This window comes from Falco punctatus, assembly GCF_963210335.1.
Source record: "Falco punctatus genome assembly, chromosome: Z".
NCBI lineage: Eukaryota > Metazoa > Chordata > Aves > Falconiformes > Falconidae > Falco > Falco punctatus.
The window spans coordinates 45336128-45351510 of NC_137586.1; the positions used below are offsets into that span (position 1 = coordinate 45336128).

Below are 15383 nucleotides of genomic sequence, written 5' to 3' on the forward strand. Positions count from 1 at the left end.
TTCTGAACAATGTACACTATCATTCTGAGATCAGAAGCAAGAAGCGATGACACCTCCTTAGATTTAAACTATATAATCACTCCTTTAAATTGTGTTGTCTTGAGGCATGTCCTCCTAAACCGGGACTCATTAAGACACATGAAAGGCAGTAATTTTGCATGATCCTCCCACTATGCCCCAAAACCCAAATTCTAACAATGAAAAACTTTAAAATTTTCTTTAAACATTTGTTTACCTGACAAGTTTACCAGAACTGTTCTTGACTGTACCACCAATAATTAACTCCTCCTGCCAATGCATGTATTTTCTTGACAGTCCATAGCATCCACCACTCAAAAAGAAGGCCACATCAAGAGGCTAGAAGAAGTTATAAAGAAGGAATTAATCAGTTTCATAACCTTAGACAAACTCATACCCTAAGTCAACGCCCAGCATACTGCAATAATGGATAATAAAGACAATCTAGGAGGTCTACAAAGAGAAACGTGTTCAACAAATCAAGTTGAATAAATCAGCCAGATACTTGTTGGCCAGATGGCAATTTCTCCAAAGCCTGATGTAATTGATAAAGGGACACGTAAAATTGGGGCCCATGCCTTCAAATTCTTCACAAAACCCAACAAAACTGGCTCTGCATGAAGGAAAGCTTTGCTGCGTAAGTATAGAGCAGCAGCTGTATTCCAGCAGTGGCTATGTCTGACACATCAGGTTTGCTGAAATGCCACATCACCGCATTGCCATACCCAGCCAGTAGCTGACAACTGCACTCTAACCATAAATACGCAGGATTAAGCACTGCATCACAGAATGAGGGAAAGTTCATGACTGTGGGCTAACAGCATATAACAGGAACAGAAAAATGACATTATTCAAGAATACAAACTATATATTGCTTGGTAGAAAATGGTACCTTCCTCACCCCTCTGTGACCTCCCCCCCGCCACCTTGGCCTCCCTTTGAAAAGATATGCACAAGGACAAGCAAACTTACTTTGGTGGAATTTTTATTGGGAGCTGTGATTGGGCAATCAGGATCAGCAGGATTCAGGCAAGGTCGATCCATATAACCATGACCAACCTCTGCTTTATTCAGCATTTCTTCCCAGCTCTCCACTTGGTAGTTTATTTTCTTTAACTCTTCCAGGAATTCTAAGGGGTCAAAGTTGATCCACTGCAAAGGAGGCTTTCCTCTGCAAGAGAAACCAGGAGAAAATAACACACGCACAAAAGACAAAAGAAGCACTGAAACAAACATAGTTATCAAATTCATACTTGCACAAATAATTGAGTTATTAACTCTGTTACAAGTTAAAACCTTTTCTGGTAAGGTTGTTTCATAGAATGTAAGGCATGTTTTAATTAGATTCGTTTATGTACTTTTCTTGCAGCCCAGTTGTGATTTTATCAAAAATACTCAGTTCTTACAAAGTTATTGTATAAAATGGAATATTCACAAGTTAAAAATACTTCCATTTACAAGCAAAGCAAAACAAATCATCAAGCACCTAAATAACAAAAAAGCAGCCAACTGCTGCTTCAAAGAATTAGAGGGGGAGGGGAGAGGGAAAGAAGAGAGGGGGCTGAGGAAAGAAAGCTTTTCTCATAGTATCAGATTACTTCTTGCTAGTCTAATAATCATCTTGCAAATGTAATCAATCAATATAACTGATCTTTGTTTATCTATAACAATACTGGGCTCCTTCAAATGCCCTGGCAGCTTGACTATCAACCATCAAGCTTTACAGCTACCATGGCTGTCACCAGTATCACTGTCACATCTCCCACCCCCCCTTCTAAATTTGTGATGTTGACAGACTAGAAAGGCTTTTGGCTGCCTTATTCTGTGGTTCAAACCACACTGTATCTGCTTAACCAGGCTTAAGCCATTATTCCAAATCTCCCAACCAGAAAACACAAACCCCCTTATTTCCCCATCTAAAACTGTACACTAAAGGTTAGGAGATGGCCATTGCAAATTGCTTTTACAGAGACATGCAAACCAGGACAGAAACAATAACTCAAATGCTAACTCTTGCATAATTAACAGCAAATGCCTTCACGAAGATTAACAATTAACTCTTTAAAGGATTCAGAGCATATAATATCACAGTTGTAAACTGCGAGGAACCACCCATAAAAGATGCTATATGGTTTCTTTAATGATCTCATAAGCAAAGGATTTGTTCTTTATTCCTTAGGAAGACTTGACATTTAACCCAATACATCTTCTTACGTATAAAATTCCCAGCCAATCGATAGTTTTGTATTTTTTTAGGGGGGAGAAGGGGAACAAACAAACAAACAAAAAAACCACCAGAAACAAGCCTATTTCAGGGTGGGAGGCATAAAATTCTTAAAGCTTGAATTCAGAATTTACATTCTGTTTTGCATGCTAGCAGAACAGGAAAAATAACATAGGACTTAAATTAATGCCTACAAATCATCTCTTAGAAACAGGAAAATCGTTGTTCAATGAAAAAAAAATCCATGCATTTTTTCTGTAGAGACCCTATACTTTTCTCTTTTATTCTTCTGTTAAACCAGAATCTAAATAAACAATGGGAATGCAACTGAAAAATCATAGAGTTAATACAATTAAAATCAGTCAGACCAAAAAGTTACAAAAAACCCATGCTTACAATAGATAGGCAGTTCCTGACTGTAGCTTTGCTCCCTCCCAGAAGCAGTCCAATGGAGTGATAATTAAGCAAGGATAAAGGTATTCTATGATCTATGAAAATGAGAAAGGAGAAAAACTCAGTTAAACTAGAATGTAGTCAAAAGCAGCACAGGCTGAATCATGAGAACACACAAATCTTATTTTAACTTAACTAAATGCCTGCTACGCATACCTGGTCCATATAACCTGCCTCTGTGATGAGTTCTCCTGATTTATAACACAAATGTTCCAATTTCCACTGTCTGTAAGAAATGTAAAAAACAAATGTTTTTTTCTTTCGCACAACTACTGCAAAGTTATTTTAAAAATTTAACAGACATTTAAAATTGCAACTCATATACATATTGGCCTCTATCAGCAAATCATCAAGAAAGGCAAATGTTATTCAGCATAGTGATAATACATCTCACAAAAAAAAAGCAAAGGCCTTTCTTTTTGTAGTTACAGACTAGACATTTGTTTCAGTTATTCTCACATTCTCTGTAAAACTCATTAAAAGTAATGGAGCTGCTTTTGGATGTACAGGCTAGTCAACACATTTTAAAGGGGCAGAAAGCCATCTTTGTATAAATGAGACTGCTTGTGACTTAAGATATCATTCAGTGACACAAGTGAAAGAGAACCCAGATCCAGCTCAAATGACTAGAACATGCCCAGCTGGCCCACATACGTGGGAGAGAAGAAACCATTAAGATTTCTGCCTGCCTTTTTCACCTGTCTTACAACTTCCACTGTCATGCCTTCTAATGCCTAGACAAAGCAGGAGCCGAGTAAAAGGATAACTAGAGCCTTGGCATTAGTAGACTGAGACATCAGTTGGATGTGGTGAAAGATGGGGTTTCATGCCTTGCAGGCAGCATCCCTAGGCACATCACCATGTAAGTAGTAACACTGAAGGAACCACTTTTCAGGAAGATATCTCATTAGCCTAAAGCTGGTACTTCCTGAGGTGCACATTTATTGGTTTTTTGTTGGACAACATACAACTCCCAACCTTCAGTATGTGCACACAGACACTGTGAGGGCCAACTCTGTTAACATCTGTTATTAAACACCTGTTATTCCACTCACTGCCATTTCCCACACACCTGCATTTCTCCCTTATATCCGAACTATTGGAAGGATAGCAACCCGTGCCGCTGTTCAGTGATTATGTACCTCATGGTGGTGTCAGCGACTGAACTCAACTCTAATGTGGAAGGAGTTTCAATGTTAGGAATCCCATTCATAAGACCCTATGTCCAAGAGCACAGACTAACTCCTCTTAACCAAGAGAGATGCTGGATACTGCAGCACTGCTCATAGGTATAACTCAGAATCAATTCCAACACCACTTATCCCATCTTATTTGCTAAAAGCCAACTTGTCACTGCTGTCATGCCACAAATCCACTATCAGAAACCAGTGACATTCAAATCAAAACACAGTCATAAGGGAAAGGCTCTGCAGTACTAACCATTTAAAAATACATGGAGGAAAGCATGTGCCCCCTTCTTAGCTCTCACAGATGATGAAGCAAACTTTTGCTTTTCCCCTTACCTGTTGTACATATAGACATGTACTCTGCTGGCCTGAAGCGCAGAGTCAAGGTGCTGTCGGAGTGCCTCTGTTGTTAGTACATTAGCACCATCTTCCTGTGGAGTCTGGATCATGAGCTGGGGGTTAAACATGGCCTCTTCTCCAATCTTCTGCCGTGTGTAATTTAACTCCTGACTCACTCGTCCACCAACTGATGGATAAACATCAACAGCTTCGTATTAGGCAGTAACTGCTTATTCTGGATTCACTTGATGAGCGTTCTCCAGTCAGAAAAACTTGAGCACCTGCATGGACTACTCTGTCTCAAACTGATCACAGTATAACTCTAAAACTAGTAACAACTGCATTGTAACACTGCAACAAAACCCATATTCCTCATTCAAATACCATTGCCTCTGCTGCACTAAAACATTGATACATAAACTGCAGCCTCAAACACTTTTTTCTACATTATAACCAATACCCCCTATGTAAAAATTAAAAAAAGAAAAGCCTTTTCCTTGCAGACCAGACCAAATACTATATTACAATTTCTTACACTTGTATAAACAGTCTGCTGCAATAGCACATTTCAAGATAAATGGCTTAATTTACACTCTTCTAAATAATTGGCAAAAGCAGAAGAAGAATGTTTCTCTTCAGTTAAAAAAAGGGACAATGGAAAGACTAAGTGAGCATTAGTACTTCTTTCAGCCTTAAAGAAAAAAGAAAAATACCAAATTTGTATAAAGATACGCAGTTTTGAGCACAACAGAAAGGACTGTCTACAGCTAATTTACCCCAGTGGTCTGGTACCTGTATAGCACGCTGCGACACACGAGATCACTCATGCTCAGCATCTGTCTTTAAACCCACATGAGCAGAACCGTGTGCTCCATATTAAACATGGGCGGGGGGGAGAAAAGGAAAAAAGGCAAAGGGAGACTGCAGAGTCGATGGGCTCTAGAGGGAGCTATATTCAATTTGCCTTGCCAGAAAATATTACATAAAAGTGGAAAATTATCTTCCCTCTTACAAAAAAAGCATTCAGCTAGAGTTCATACACTTTCTATAACCTCCCCTGTAGTCTCTCTAGCAAACGCATATGGGAGGCAGGGTCAATTAATTCAGCCCATTAGCTGAATCAAGACTACATCCAGATGAGGCAGAGAAGAATACTACCAACATGCTGTTTCCATCTCTTACAATTTATTACCTTTATTGCTCTGCTAAGTCCAAGCTACAGACCCGTCTGATTTGTTACATTTTTTTCAGTCCTAGTCAGCTTGGCACTGGTGATCTGAATTACTGCCAAAGTTTAGTTCTGTAACAGTGTGAACAGAAATTAGGCATGTACATCTATCTCTCCCTAGGCCATTCAACAGAAGACTGGTCTGTAACCAGTTGGCAGTGTGGGAGATAATGTTCCCAAGCCTGAACAGGACACACTTTTTCAATCACTTGGGCCCTCAACCCACCCGTAACTACCCTGGGGCTCAAAGGACCACCAGGCAAGAAGCTGGGACCCTGCATTGATAAAGCTGTCAGAACGAGACCCTCAACAATTAAACCACAGTCATTCTGGCACAGAGCATTGCTTTCTCATTTAAGAATTCTTTGAAGAAAGAAATGTTTCCACAACACACTCCATTTTTTCAGCCTGTCACATGTGGCATTACATCCTTCATACCAAGTAGCAGTGACCCACTCACAGTAAGAAAAAAATAAAAATCAAAGTGCAACTTTCTTACCTAGTCCCTTTATAACACTGAACATCCCTCGTACTACTGTGAGAGAACATACAATCCCTGAGACTGCCTATGTGTTGTAACAAAAAGCTATTGTTAATTTTTATCAAGAATTAAATCCTAAAAATTTCACTTATCAGGCTCATGTTCATGCTCATTGTCTTTCTCCATCAACCAGTAGTCTATGGTATGCTAATAAATTTTGCTTCATCTTACTGGAATATGAGGTGGGGGTAAGGGTGCAGAGTTATCTAATCTGTATGTCCTGGAACCAGAGCTTTCTTTTGCAGCCCTTTACACTACAAGTGCTTCCAAAGACAAAATGTCCTCTCCCTCTTTTGTGTCTCAGCGCCAGCCAAGACAATAAAGCCCCAATTTTATGAGGACTGTGGAGCCTACCATAAACTTCTGCTCCTGGTACTATATTCTATCCCATTCCACCCCCCCTTTCCTTTTTAATTTAGTCAGGACTTGAACCAACAAATCATACTTCATTCAAGACAAAGGGCAGCATTCCTATCTCTGCTGAAAGTGACCAACTGTTTACTATCAACAGAAATGATTGCTTCCTAATCAAGGTCCTGTCAAACCACATTAACTTCACTGAACAAGGCAGATTTAGCTAATCAAAATTGCATCACACAAGTCAGTCATCAGAACAGAAGGTAGTTTCTTCCTTTTTAACATTCAGAACAGGAATAGCAAAACCACCCAAGAAGGCAGGCGCACACTCCAGAACCCAAGAGCAGATCCGCTCTACATTCTTCTTAAGGCATTACACCATTTAATTATTCCTTTGGTGGGTCCATTATGTACATTTATTCAGCTAAATAGTGTAAAGATAGCTCCATAGGCAAATGTAGATAGGTAAAATAAATTATAAATGTAGATTGCAGAGGAAAATTCTGACTGTGAAAGTCAGATCATGTGAAAACATATGGACAGATGAGAAGCAAATGGATAGATATATCAGCAGCCTTTCAACATATCAGAAGTACTAAAAAGCAAAAGGGCGGGTGAAAAAAACCTGAAAGTTCCTACCAGTTATATTTTCATTTATTTTAATTGAAAGTTTGCAAATATCACTGGAGGCTGCCATACACCAGAGATCTTAAGCCCCCAAAATCAGCACAATCATTTGCATATGCACTTTGTAAGAATCAAAGTCTCTTGTTGCACTCGCCTGCCACTCCCCACCCTCTCCACAGCTGATGCAAAAACCTAGGAGAGAAACCACTAAAAATGTCACTGCGATGTACCTGAAGCCTCTGGCCTCATTGTGCTGAAGATACACAGTACTATGCTCAAAATTCACATGCTCTGCAGAAAGTCATTCCTTACACTTGCAAGAAAAAAACCAAACAATACAAGCATCATAGTCATCACAGGATTCCCACCCTATAGGACAAATGATGTAATGGAAAAAGTGATCAATGAACAAAATGCTGGTGTTCTGTGTTTTTCCTTTATGGAATCTGCTTTCTTGTATTTTGTGACAGCATTTTACACTCAAAATGCTACAGACTTAAATTGTATGTGTGGCATACAGTACCAATACCTGTCATTTTACTCTGTATCAAAGAGGACTATTTCACTTTCACATTCTGGTGACAAAATCCACACATCACTCTCCTCCTTCAATATATCAAAAGCCACTTGATGGCATTCCAGTCCTTTATTACATGATTCTTTATGATCTATGCCTAGATGGCCAGATTGGTGGCACAAGCTGCCACAAGCCAAAATGCTGATTTAAGTAACAGATACGTACACTGTCTCATGGCCAGTGGTAATGCAATGCAGCAGTTTGTACCCTATCCTTCCAGCAGCATCACCAGATTCTGGGTGTCTGCCTACTAGAAATGAGGTACTATGTCATCTGTACATTTAGCTAACTTTAAAAAGTTTTAAAAATCACAACAAAGTAATAACACCAGTGTCCAGGCACCATTTCTCAATATATTAGTTTCTAAGTCTCAAGAACATCTTTGAATGCCAGTGTCCAATATGAGACAGTTTTACTGACAGCATCTTTGTTGTTAAAAAACTACTTTTTCCAAAGAAAAGTGTCTTTCCCTTCCCCCGCACCCCAATATCCACAGGCTTTCCCTTTTAGCTCTTTGCCAGAACACATGAGATCTGCCTTGAGTAAGCCAGCATGCCATACCACAAAACACAATGCTGCTCTTCCTGAACTTCCCCACCAACCTGAACAGAAGCTGGACAAGGTACTAAATTCTTTGCCCTTCTGAAGGGCCTGAAGAGAGCAGTAATTGTCAGTATGGACGCTGGGTTGCTAAGAACTCTGTAAGGACCACCGTGTCTCCCTCCCCCAAGAGCAATGAACAGCTGTCAGATGGTAACAAGTTTTTAGTGATCCTTAACTTTAGGCAGATCTGAACCCATGACCTATAGGTGAAAGGCTCTAGATCCCATTACCAGGCACTGGGGTCACAGTCCCAGTGTTTCAGTCATCACACATTAAAATGATTCGGTGCATCTTGAGTGAGAAGCACCCAGAAAAAAAAACCTGCTTGCCTTTAGTGTACATTTGCACAATACTGATGCACCCCCCAATGACATAAAAGCGTAATCATATTTGTTTTCATTGCATAATTTCTGACAGATTTCCTTCTACTGACTTACCTAACAATTTCAAAGTTACTGGGTCATTCAGCTCATACGCTCATTTCCACTGCTAATGTCAGTGTCATACCTACACCTTTCTCACCATTAGCATTCAAAATTCACATGACGTTACATTAATTCACTTATAAAGAACTCTGGAATCCACCACTGGGAACTGCAGTCCCTTCCACACTGAGTAGTCTCAGGAATAAGTTAGACCTCTGCTACTAAGAGATCGATCCTAAATCAAACAATGAGTAACAGCCAAAAATCACTGCTTGCTAATTTACTGTCCAGTGGAGCAAATGCATGAAATATTTCTTTCTCAGAATATCTTACAATGTTCCATTTCAGCTTACTGGAATTGCACCACATAGCCTGAGGTTTTGTTATTTTTTTCAGACATGAACACTGTTTCTATTAACCATTCAGTAGTTACCTTGTGCACAACTGTGCAACAAGTAGCTTAATAGAGAGCAAGCTCTTTATTAAAAAACAAAACAAAACAAAACATTCCTGAGAGGCAAACACTTGGGATGAAAATGTTTGCCTACCAATGGGAAGGACATACTTTGAGAAACAAAAGCCAGGATTTCCAGAAATACCTACTGGTTTTGGAGCCTAAGTTCTTCTGTGACAAGCTTAGAGTTGTGTGAATGGAGCAAAATTCACTGCAGAACCTCCCTTCGGAAGACTACAGGCTTTAAGGTGTTTCCACATGAGCACTTGTGGGGGAGAAGACATGCTTCTGCTTTGTTTGAGCACCAGCACCTTTTTAATTTTTCCAGGACTTTAAATGTGTAGCATTAAAGCAATCCAGGCCAACCTTTTGACAGTGATAACTCAAAGCAATAAATTTGTACATCTAATAGTCATGGACACCTCACACAATTTTTCATTTCATCCCTCCAGAAGATGCTGACCCTTTTTGATAAATCATATGTGTAGATTAGTACTCTTTGCAATGTTTACATTATAGCCTGAGCAACAGCCAATGCAGGCAACCTCTGCAATTTGCAATACCTGTTATCACCACAGCATGAACCAAAGAGAAACAGAAAATAAAAACCCTTTATGACTCAGTAACCACACAAAAATAAAGACTGAGAATAACATCCCAATGTGTTCACCTGAGACTCAACCTCAAAAAGCAGCGGTGTGCAGAGAAAGACAAGAAAAGCCCATACTTGCAAGGAGACCAGAAGGCCCCCACTACACGACGCATTCTACCGTGGATGAGTGCTGGGGAAAGCTGAAGGCACCTTGCCTTCTCACCCTTCAGTGCTCTCCCCCTTCCAGGAGGGGAACCAGAAAGAGTCCTTGCTTTCATACCTCTCTCCCTGACATCCTAACACAGCCTATCTCCCTTAACTTTGCTGTTAAGGGATTCCTTCTACTCCATTTCGTCACGTAATCTCTCCTTGTGCTGTTCCCGTGTGCACCTCTATTACACACGTATACAGTTGTTACTCAAAAACTACTTTCAGCCCATTACATTGGTACAGATAAGCCAGCCAGCCACAGTTTTGCCTCCCTGTCCTGATTGCCTACCAAGGATTAGAAATGCTCACACCTGCCACACAGCAGAAGATGGTACCTGATGACACCTGCAACACTCTATTTTTACGGAGCACAGACCTCATGAGAACAAAACATAGCAGCCAACTACTGCTCACACTGGATCAAAACCTCCTCTAAAGAAACTGAGATAAAGAGTTGAAGTTCTTGGCCAATAGGAAGATCACTCTGCTATTGCTGGGCACAGAACAATAATGGCCTTTTGATTTAAAGCTTCCTGTTGCTCTCTAGGGAGTTCCGTCTTCGTGTTCTCTTGGATGTTTGAGCTTGTCTGTGCTGCTCTTTGTCAGCAACAGAATATAGTTTTTCTGCACACAGACAGTATTAGTTAGCATCCTGATAGAAGACCAAGGAAAACAGCACCTTCCTCAGAATTATCATTCTCTAGGCCTGACTGCCAGAGTACAGGAGTAAACTGTTTGCTGGGGGGAAGTGCAAAACACATTGAAATTTAAGTTTAGTCAGTACAAGAAATGGGACACGTTGTCATGTCTACTTCTTCTAAACTTTTAAAATGCTGTCTCCTTATAGAGGCAGAACTGCTATTGGTTTACATGGTTATTGGCTACCTGCAATGATTTTTTTCTGCTCATTTACTTAACTATGCAAAATAAAGGCTTCATAGGGTGTGACTGAAATAGAGCTACAAGAAAAAAAATATCCTTTGAGAAATGATGAGCTTACAAGAGCTAGAACACAGTGGTAAGCAATCAGCATCTTAAAGAGATTACATGGTCATTCAATAGGCTGTGCAACAGCTCAATGAAAAATTATCATCTTTATCATGTAATTAGACATGATCTATTCCAGCACTGGACTACAGGCAGTCAGAAATTCCATGCTGTGCCTAGCTTTTCTCGAACAGCATTTATTCTGCTGAATACACATATCTGTGTCTGTACAGCTCACATTGAATAGCAATGGTTGTGTCTGGCTAGGTTAAGACAGCCTGTACCCTGCCATCTCCCTTTGCCCTACCGTCTCCTTCCCATTGTCCAGCTGGACAATCTACATTTCTTCTTCTCCGCTATTATAATGTCCAACAAAAGGACACTGTCTATCTAGAATATCATCACTTCCAATGTGAAGATTAACTGACTTCAAATCTAGAAAAACACGGTGACCAACTCAACCATTTCTGTCACACTGAGAATTAGGTAACACCAGGTTCTTTGGTTTTCCTTAAAAAATATATTTTAAAAAGCGAAGATAAAAGACTGTTGCCTACAAATGCAAAAAAGTTACAAAAAAACCCCAACACCAAAGCACTTCAAAAGGCTGCTTTTTATCTCCCAAGCCATCATATGATACCAGTTAAGTTACTCCTCACACATGCTGGGGATGGCTCCAGTATTGCTGTTACAAATTTCATTAATGCTGACATGATTATGAATAGCAAAAATAAAAACACACATCAAAGATGGCTTTTCATTCTGTCACAGTTTGACAAAGTTTAGAGCTGTGACAAGGACACAAAGCTGTCTGCATACTCAGGAAGACAGCCCAACAACAGCTGCCTCTACTTGTAGTGGGAAACCTTCCCTACAATTTTAGAAGCCAAAAACTTGTCTTTCTGAAAATCGAACAAAAGCTGTTTTTACATGTATGCATCTCTATTGCCCATAGGCAGAAAAATATTATTTCTGACTGGGTAAAATAGACAGATCGCTAAAAAATATTATATTTTTTGATGCATTTCTTGCTTGATACCCCTCTGGGTTGAGAAACTGGAAAAGTGTGGTAAAAAAACCCCAACAAACCAAAATGAACAAATTTAACAGTACAAACTGAAAAAAAACCATGCAAGCAGCTTTGAAATGTACCATAATATACTAAATTGGTACACACAATTCAAACTTTCCAATTAAATAAAAAAAGCAGTAGCGTCTTACTGAGCTGCGACACATGCCCTTGGTAACAGGATATGAGCTGTTCACCTCTGGGTCACTGGTTCTAATCCAGCCAGGAACAATAGTGACCACAAGTTGTTTACCATCTGACAGCTGTTTGCTAGCTAATGTGAAATGAGTTGGTGGTCTCAGTCCATTTCCTAGCAGGCAGGTGTCCATATTATAGAAAACCACCATCACAATTGGCATCCTTGTTGACCAACCCAACAAAGAGACCGAGGAATGAATGGGCATGGAAAGCAAACTATCCTTTCTTCCAAAGACACGGTTGCTTCAGGTCAGAGCTAAGTCACAGCTTTTGGTGGAGAAGCCCATCTATTGAATTTTCAGGCTGAAGCAGCAAAGGAATAAAGGACTCTAGACTCCGCTTTTTCCTAGAAATCTAGGTGATGGCCTACCGTGAGGATAGGCAGCTAATACAGACTATTGCAACTCTCCAACAGTTTCTGGTCATGTAACGGTTTACACCTGCTGAGGAGCAAAACTGAATTTTTATTTTTCGGTAATTTAAGAAAACATTTGAGCATACTTCGTAACAGGCCAAAATCCCCAATTGTACATGAAAGTGACTGAGTTCTGCTGAGAAAGGTATGTAAGGGGCTTCAAGGTCTAAACCTAAGGATTTCAAAACAGCTGAATATAATTGTTTTGAGTGAGTTTAACTTGAATGAGAACTTCTGCTGGGTAATATGTTAAAAACAATTTGCTGTGTTGTTCCACAGCAGTCAGCTTTCCTCTAGGCCCAACTTTTCATTTAACCTCTCAGTGCCCTTTCCTCAAATATGTAATTGTTTTCCTGTGTGGTTAAAAGCAGCATTTTTAAGTCTTTTCATCTGTACTCCTGGGATAGCACAAATTTCATCTGTACATGGAGTAGCACAAAATTTGAATGCAATTTTTTTAAAGGAGTAGCAAACAGCAATGAAAAAACTCTTAAACCAGAACCTTTTAGGGGGTACTGTTTCCTAAGTACTGCTTTTAGAAGACGGCAAAACTAACATAGAAAAATGAAAGGAATGAACATGTTATGAAACAGGGTACAGTTTCTCTCAAGTATTCCCTACCAGCTGCTTGCTGTACCATCTGTTGTTGCCTAAGCAGCTTCCTTCTGAATGGCTTTGCACTGAAGCAGAACTGCTCTCACTGTTGGACACAATCAGGTCAGGTCAGCACTCCCCCCAGCACTGAACCTGCTGCCTGTCACAGCTCCCCCCACCCTGGTAGTTCTTGCTAGTCACCAACTCCCAAGACAGCGCTGCATCTGTCAGGAGGCCCATTTTTCATAGTTTGCCTGCTATTCACACCGAGCAGTAAAGAGTGCATTTCATTTTGTGCAAGGCACAATCAGAAATTCCCATCAGATACCCCAAGTGCATGACCATATGGCCAACTGTACTCTGAACCAGAAAGGGCTGTGAAAGAAAGCGAAACAAATGACCAAATTCACCCCACAACACAACCTTTCTTTCCTACTTTTGGCTACTCTGATCATGCAGGTAAATTCACTTCGCCAAGCCCACCGGACTACAACAACAGCCCATGCTCCCCTTGAAGGCACAATCAGAGCAGCTCTAGGACTGGTGGGGACAGGCCCCTGGCACAGCTGCCATGGCTACACAGGCACACGGCAGGTTTTACGGAACAGCACTGTTAGCCTGAACAATCTCAAATGTGCCTGGAGATGCCAGAAGCTCCTTCCCTCCCCCCCCTCTCCATCCCCGGGGCTGAGCACTGCACCACGAGCTGGTCCCTGCACCGGTCCCTGTGGTGGGCCACTCACAATGGCACCCCCCATGCCCCAACGAGCAGCAGGCCACCGCACTGATACACTTCTAGCACCACTCCTTCCCGCTGCATCTGTGCAGGGAAACACATATCGCTGAGAGCCACTGTCATGATTTTGTTGCGAGTGGGATTAGCTGGATTAGGGGCTGATTCATAAGGACCCCCTGCGGCTGTGAGGAAGTTTCATCACAAGGTCAGCGTGGTGTGAACTATATTCTGTCAACACCACCACTCCTTATAGCCGACTACAAAAAATACAAAAGGGGAAAAAAATTGCAAGTGAAATATATGAATGAACAGTTTACAGCAACAAAGAGATTTACAGATTTCCCCATCAGCTACTTTAAGAAAGATGTATACCCTTTAACACTGTGCTCCTTTAAAACAAGAAACCTGTATTAGTCATTTTTAATTTATAAAGAATTTAGTGGTTTAGGAGGAGGGAGGAACCTGGGGAATAAGTGTAGCAACCCACACACAAAACCACAAAGGAACTTTTGGCACTTAGTCTAAAACCAATCATGCAGCTCAAAGTTTGTTGCACTGTTGAGATTTTATTACGTATAATGCTGTCACCTTTAAGACTAATTCCTAGCCCCCTAAGTGCAGTAAGTAACAGAGACATTAAAAAAAAAAAACAAAACAGTGGGTTGGAATGCAGAAAGGAGATGGTGAATTAAAGTTTTTTGTTTGTTTTTGCTCCTTAAAGCATAATTACCAACCTCATATTTGCCCCGCAAGGATTCCTCTCACTCCATCGTAATGACATTGCTCAAAGACAGCACCACTTGTGTAGCTGGCACGATGCAAAATAAAATCTACAGTGAAAAAGGGGAACTTCTGTTTTGCATGTGTGTGTGTAGTTTTGGGGTTTGTTTTTTGTGGTTGGGGGGGGGGGGTTGGGTTTTTTTTGTTTTTTGGTTTTTTTTTTTAAGAGCAGTCCCTCTTGCACAGAACCAGGCTGTTCAATCAAAGCCTTATCTGTTATATTTCTGTCTGTCTTTCCCTTCTGTTTAGTGCATTCACCAACAAGAGAAAAGGGGGTAAAGCAATGGAGGCTTTGACCTGCAGCTGTAACACAATACTTTCGCACAGCCCTGTCGACCCCTGACATAAATTTTACACCGCAGCTGGCATTTACACACTTAACATTACCATATGTATAGCCTACTCTGTGCTAATTATGCTAATCACCTGTCTAACTCTCTGCTGCGAAAAATGGTTGTATTTAGCAGTCCACTGCCTACCAATACAGCTTACTGTGTGGCTGAAATGTACATTCAGACGGCTCTGAATGGCAAGATTTTTCCACGTTGCTGGCTTCATTCAGACCACAGAAAAATTTATTCAAGTCAACTGGTTTCGGTCCGCAACAAAAAAGTTACGAGAAAAAAGTGAGTGTGTTCCTGCCCTAACATTCTAAGTCTGCTTGCAAGCAAAATGATAAATCAATTGGTGTGGGAAACAAAAAGGGAGAAAGATTTCTTTTTGCAAGCCATGTGAAACTGTAGCCTATTTAAAAAAAAAAAAAAAAAAA

The 15383-nt window shown here is 40.5% G+C and overlaps 1 protein-coding gene across 4 annotated transcripts in view; it reads right to left on the minus strand.

Annotated features, from left to right (window-relative positions):
- The window catches only part of PTCH1 (patched 1), a 76137-nt gene that overhangs the window by 38934 nt on the left and 21820 nt on the right, over positions 1-15383 (minus strand). For all 4 annotated transcript variants that reach the window (XM_080373208.1, XM_080373207.1, XM_080373206.1 and 1 more), the window contains exons 3-7: positions 4219-4408; positions 2852-2921; positions 2639-2730; positions 991-1189; positions 236-357 (exon numbers count right to left, since the gene is read on the minus strand). In XM_080373208.1, coding sequence (XP_080229334.1) covers positions 236-357; positions 991-1189; positions 2639-2730; positions 2852-2921; positions 4219-4408 — 673 coding nt within the window. The remainder of the gene's footprint in view (positions 1-235; positions 358-990; positions 1190-2638; positions 2731-2851; positions 2922-4218; positions 4409-15383) is intronic.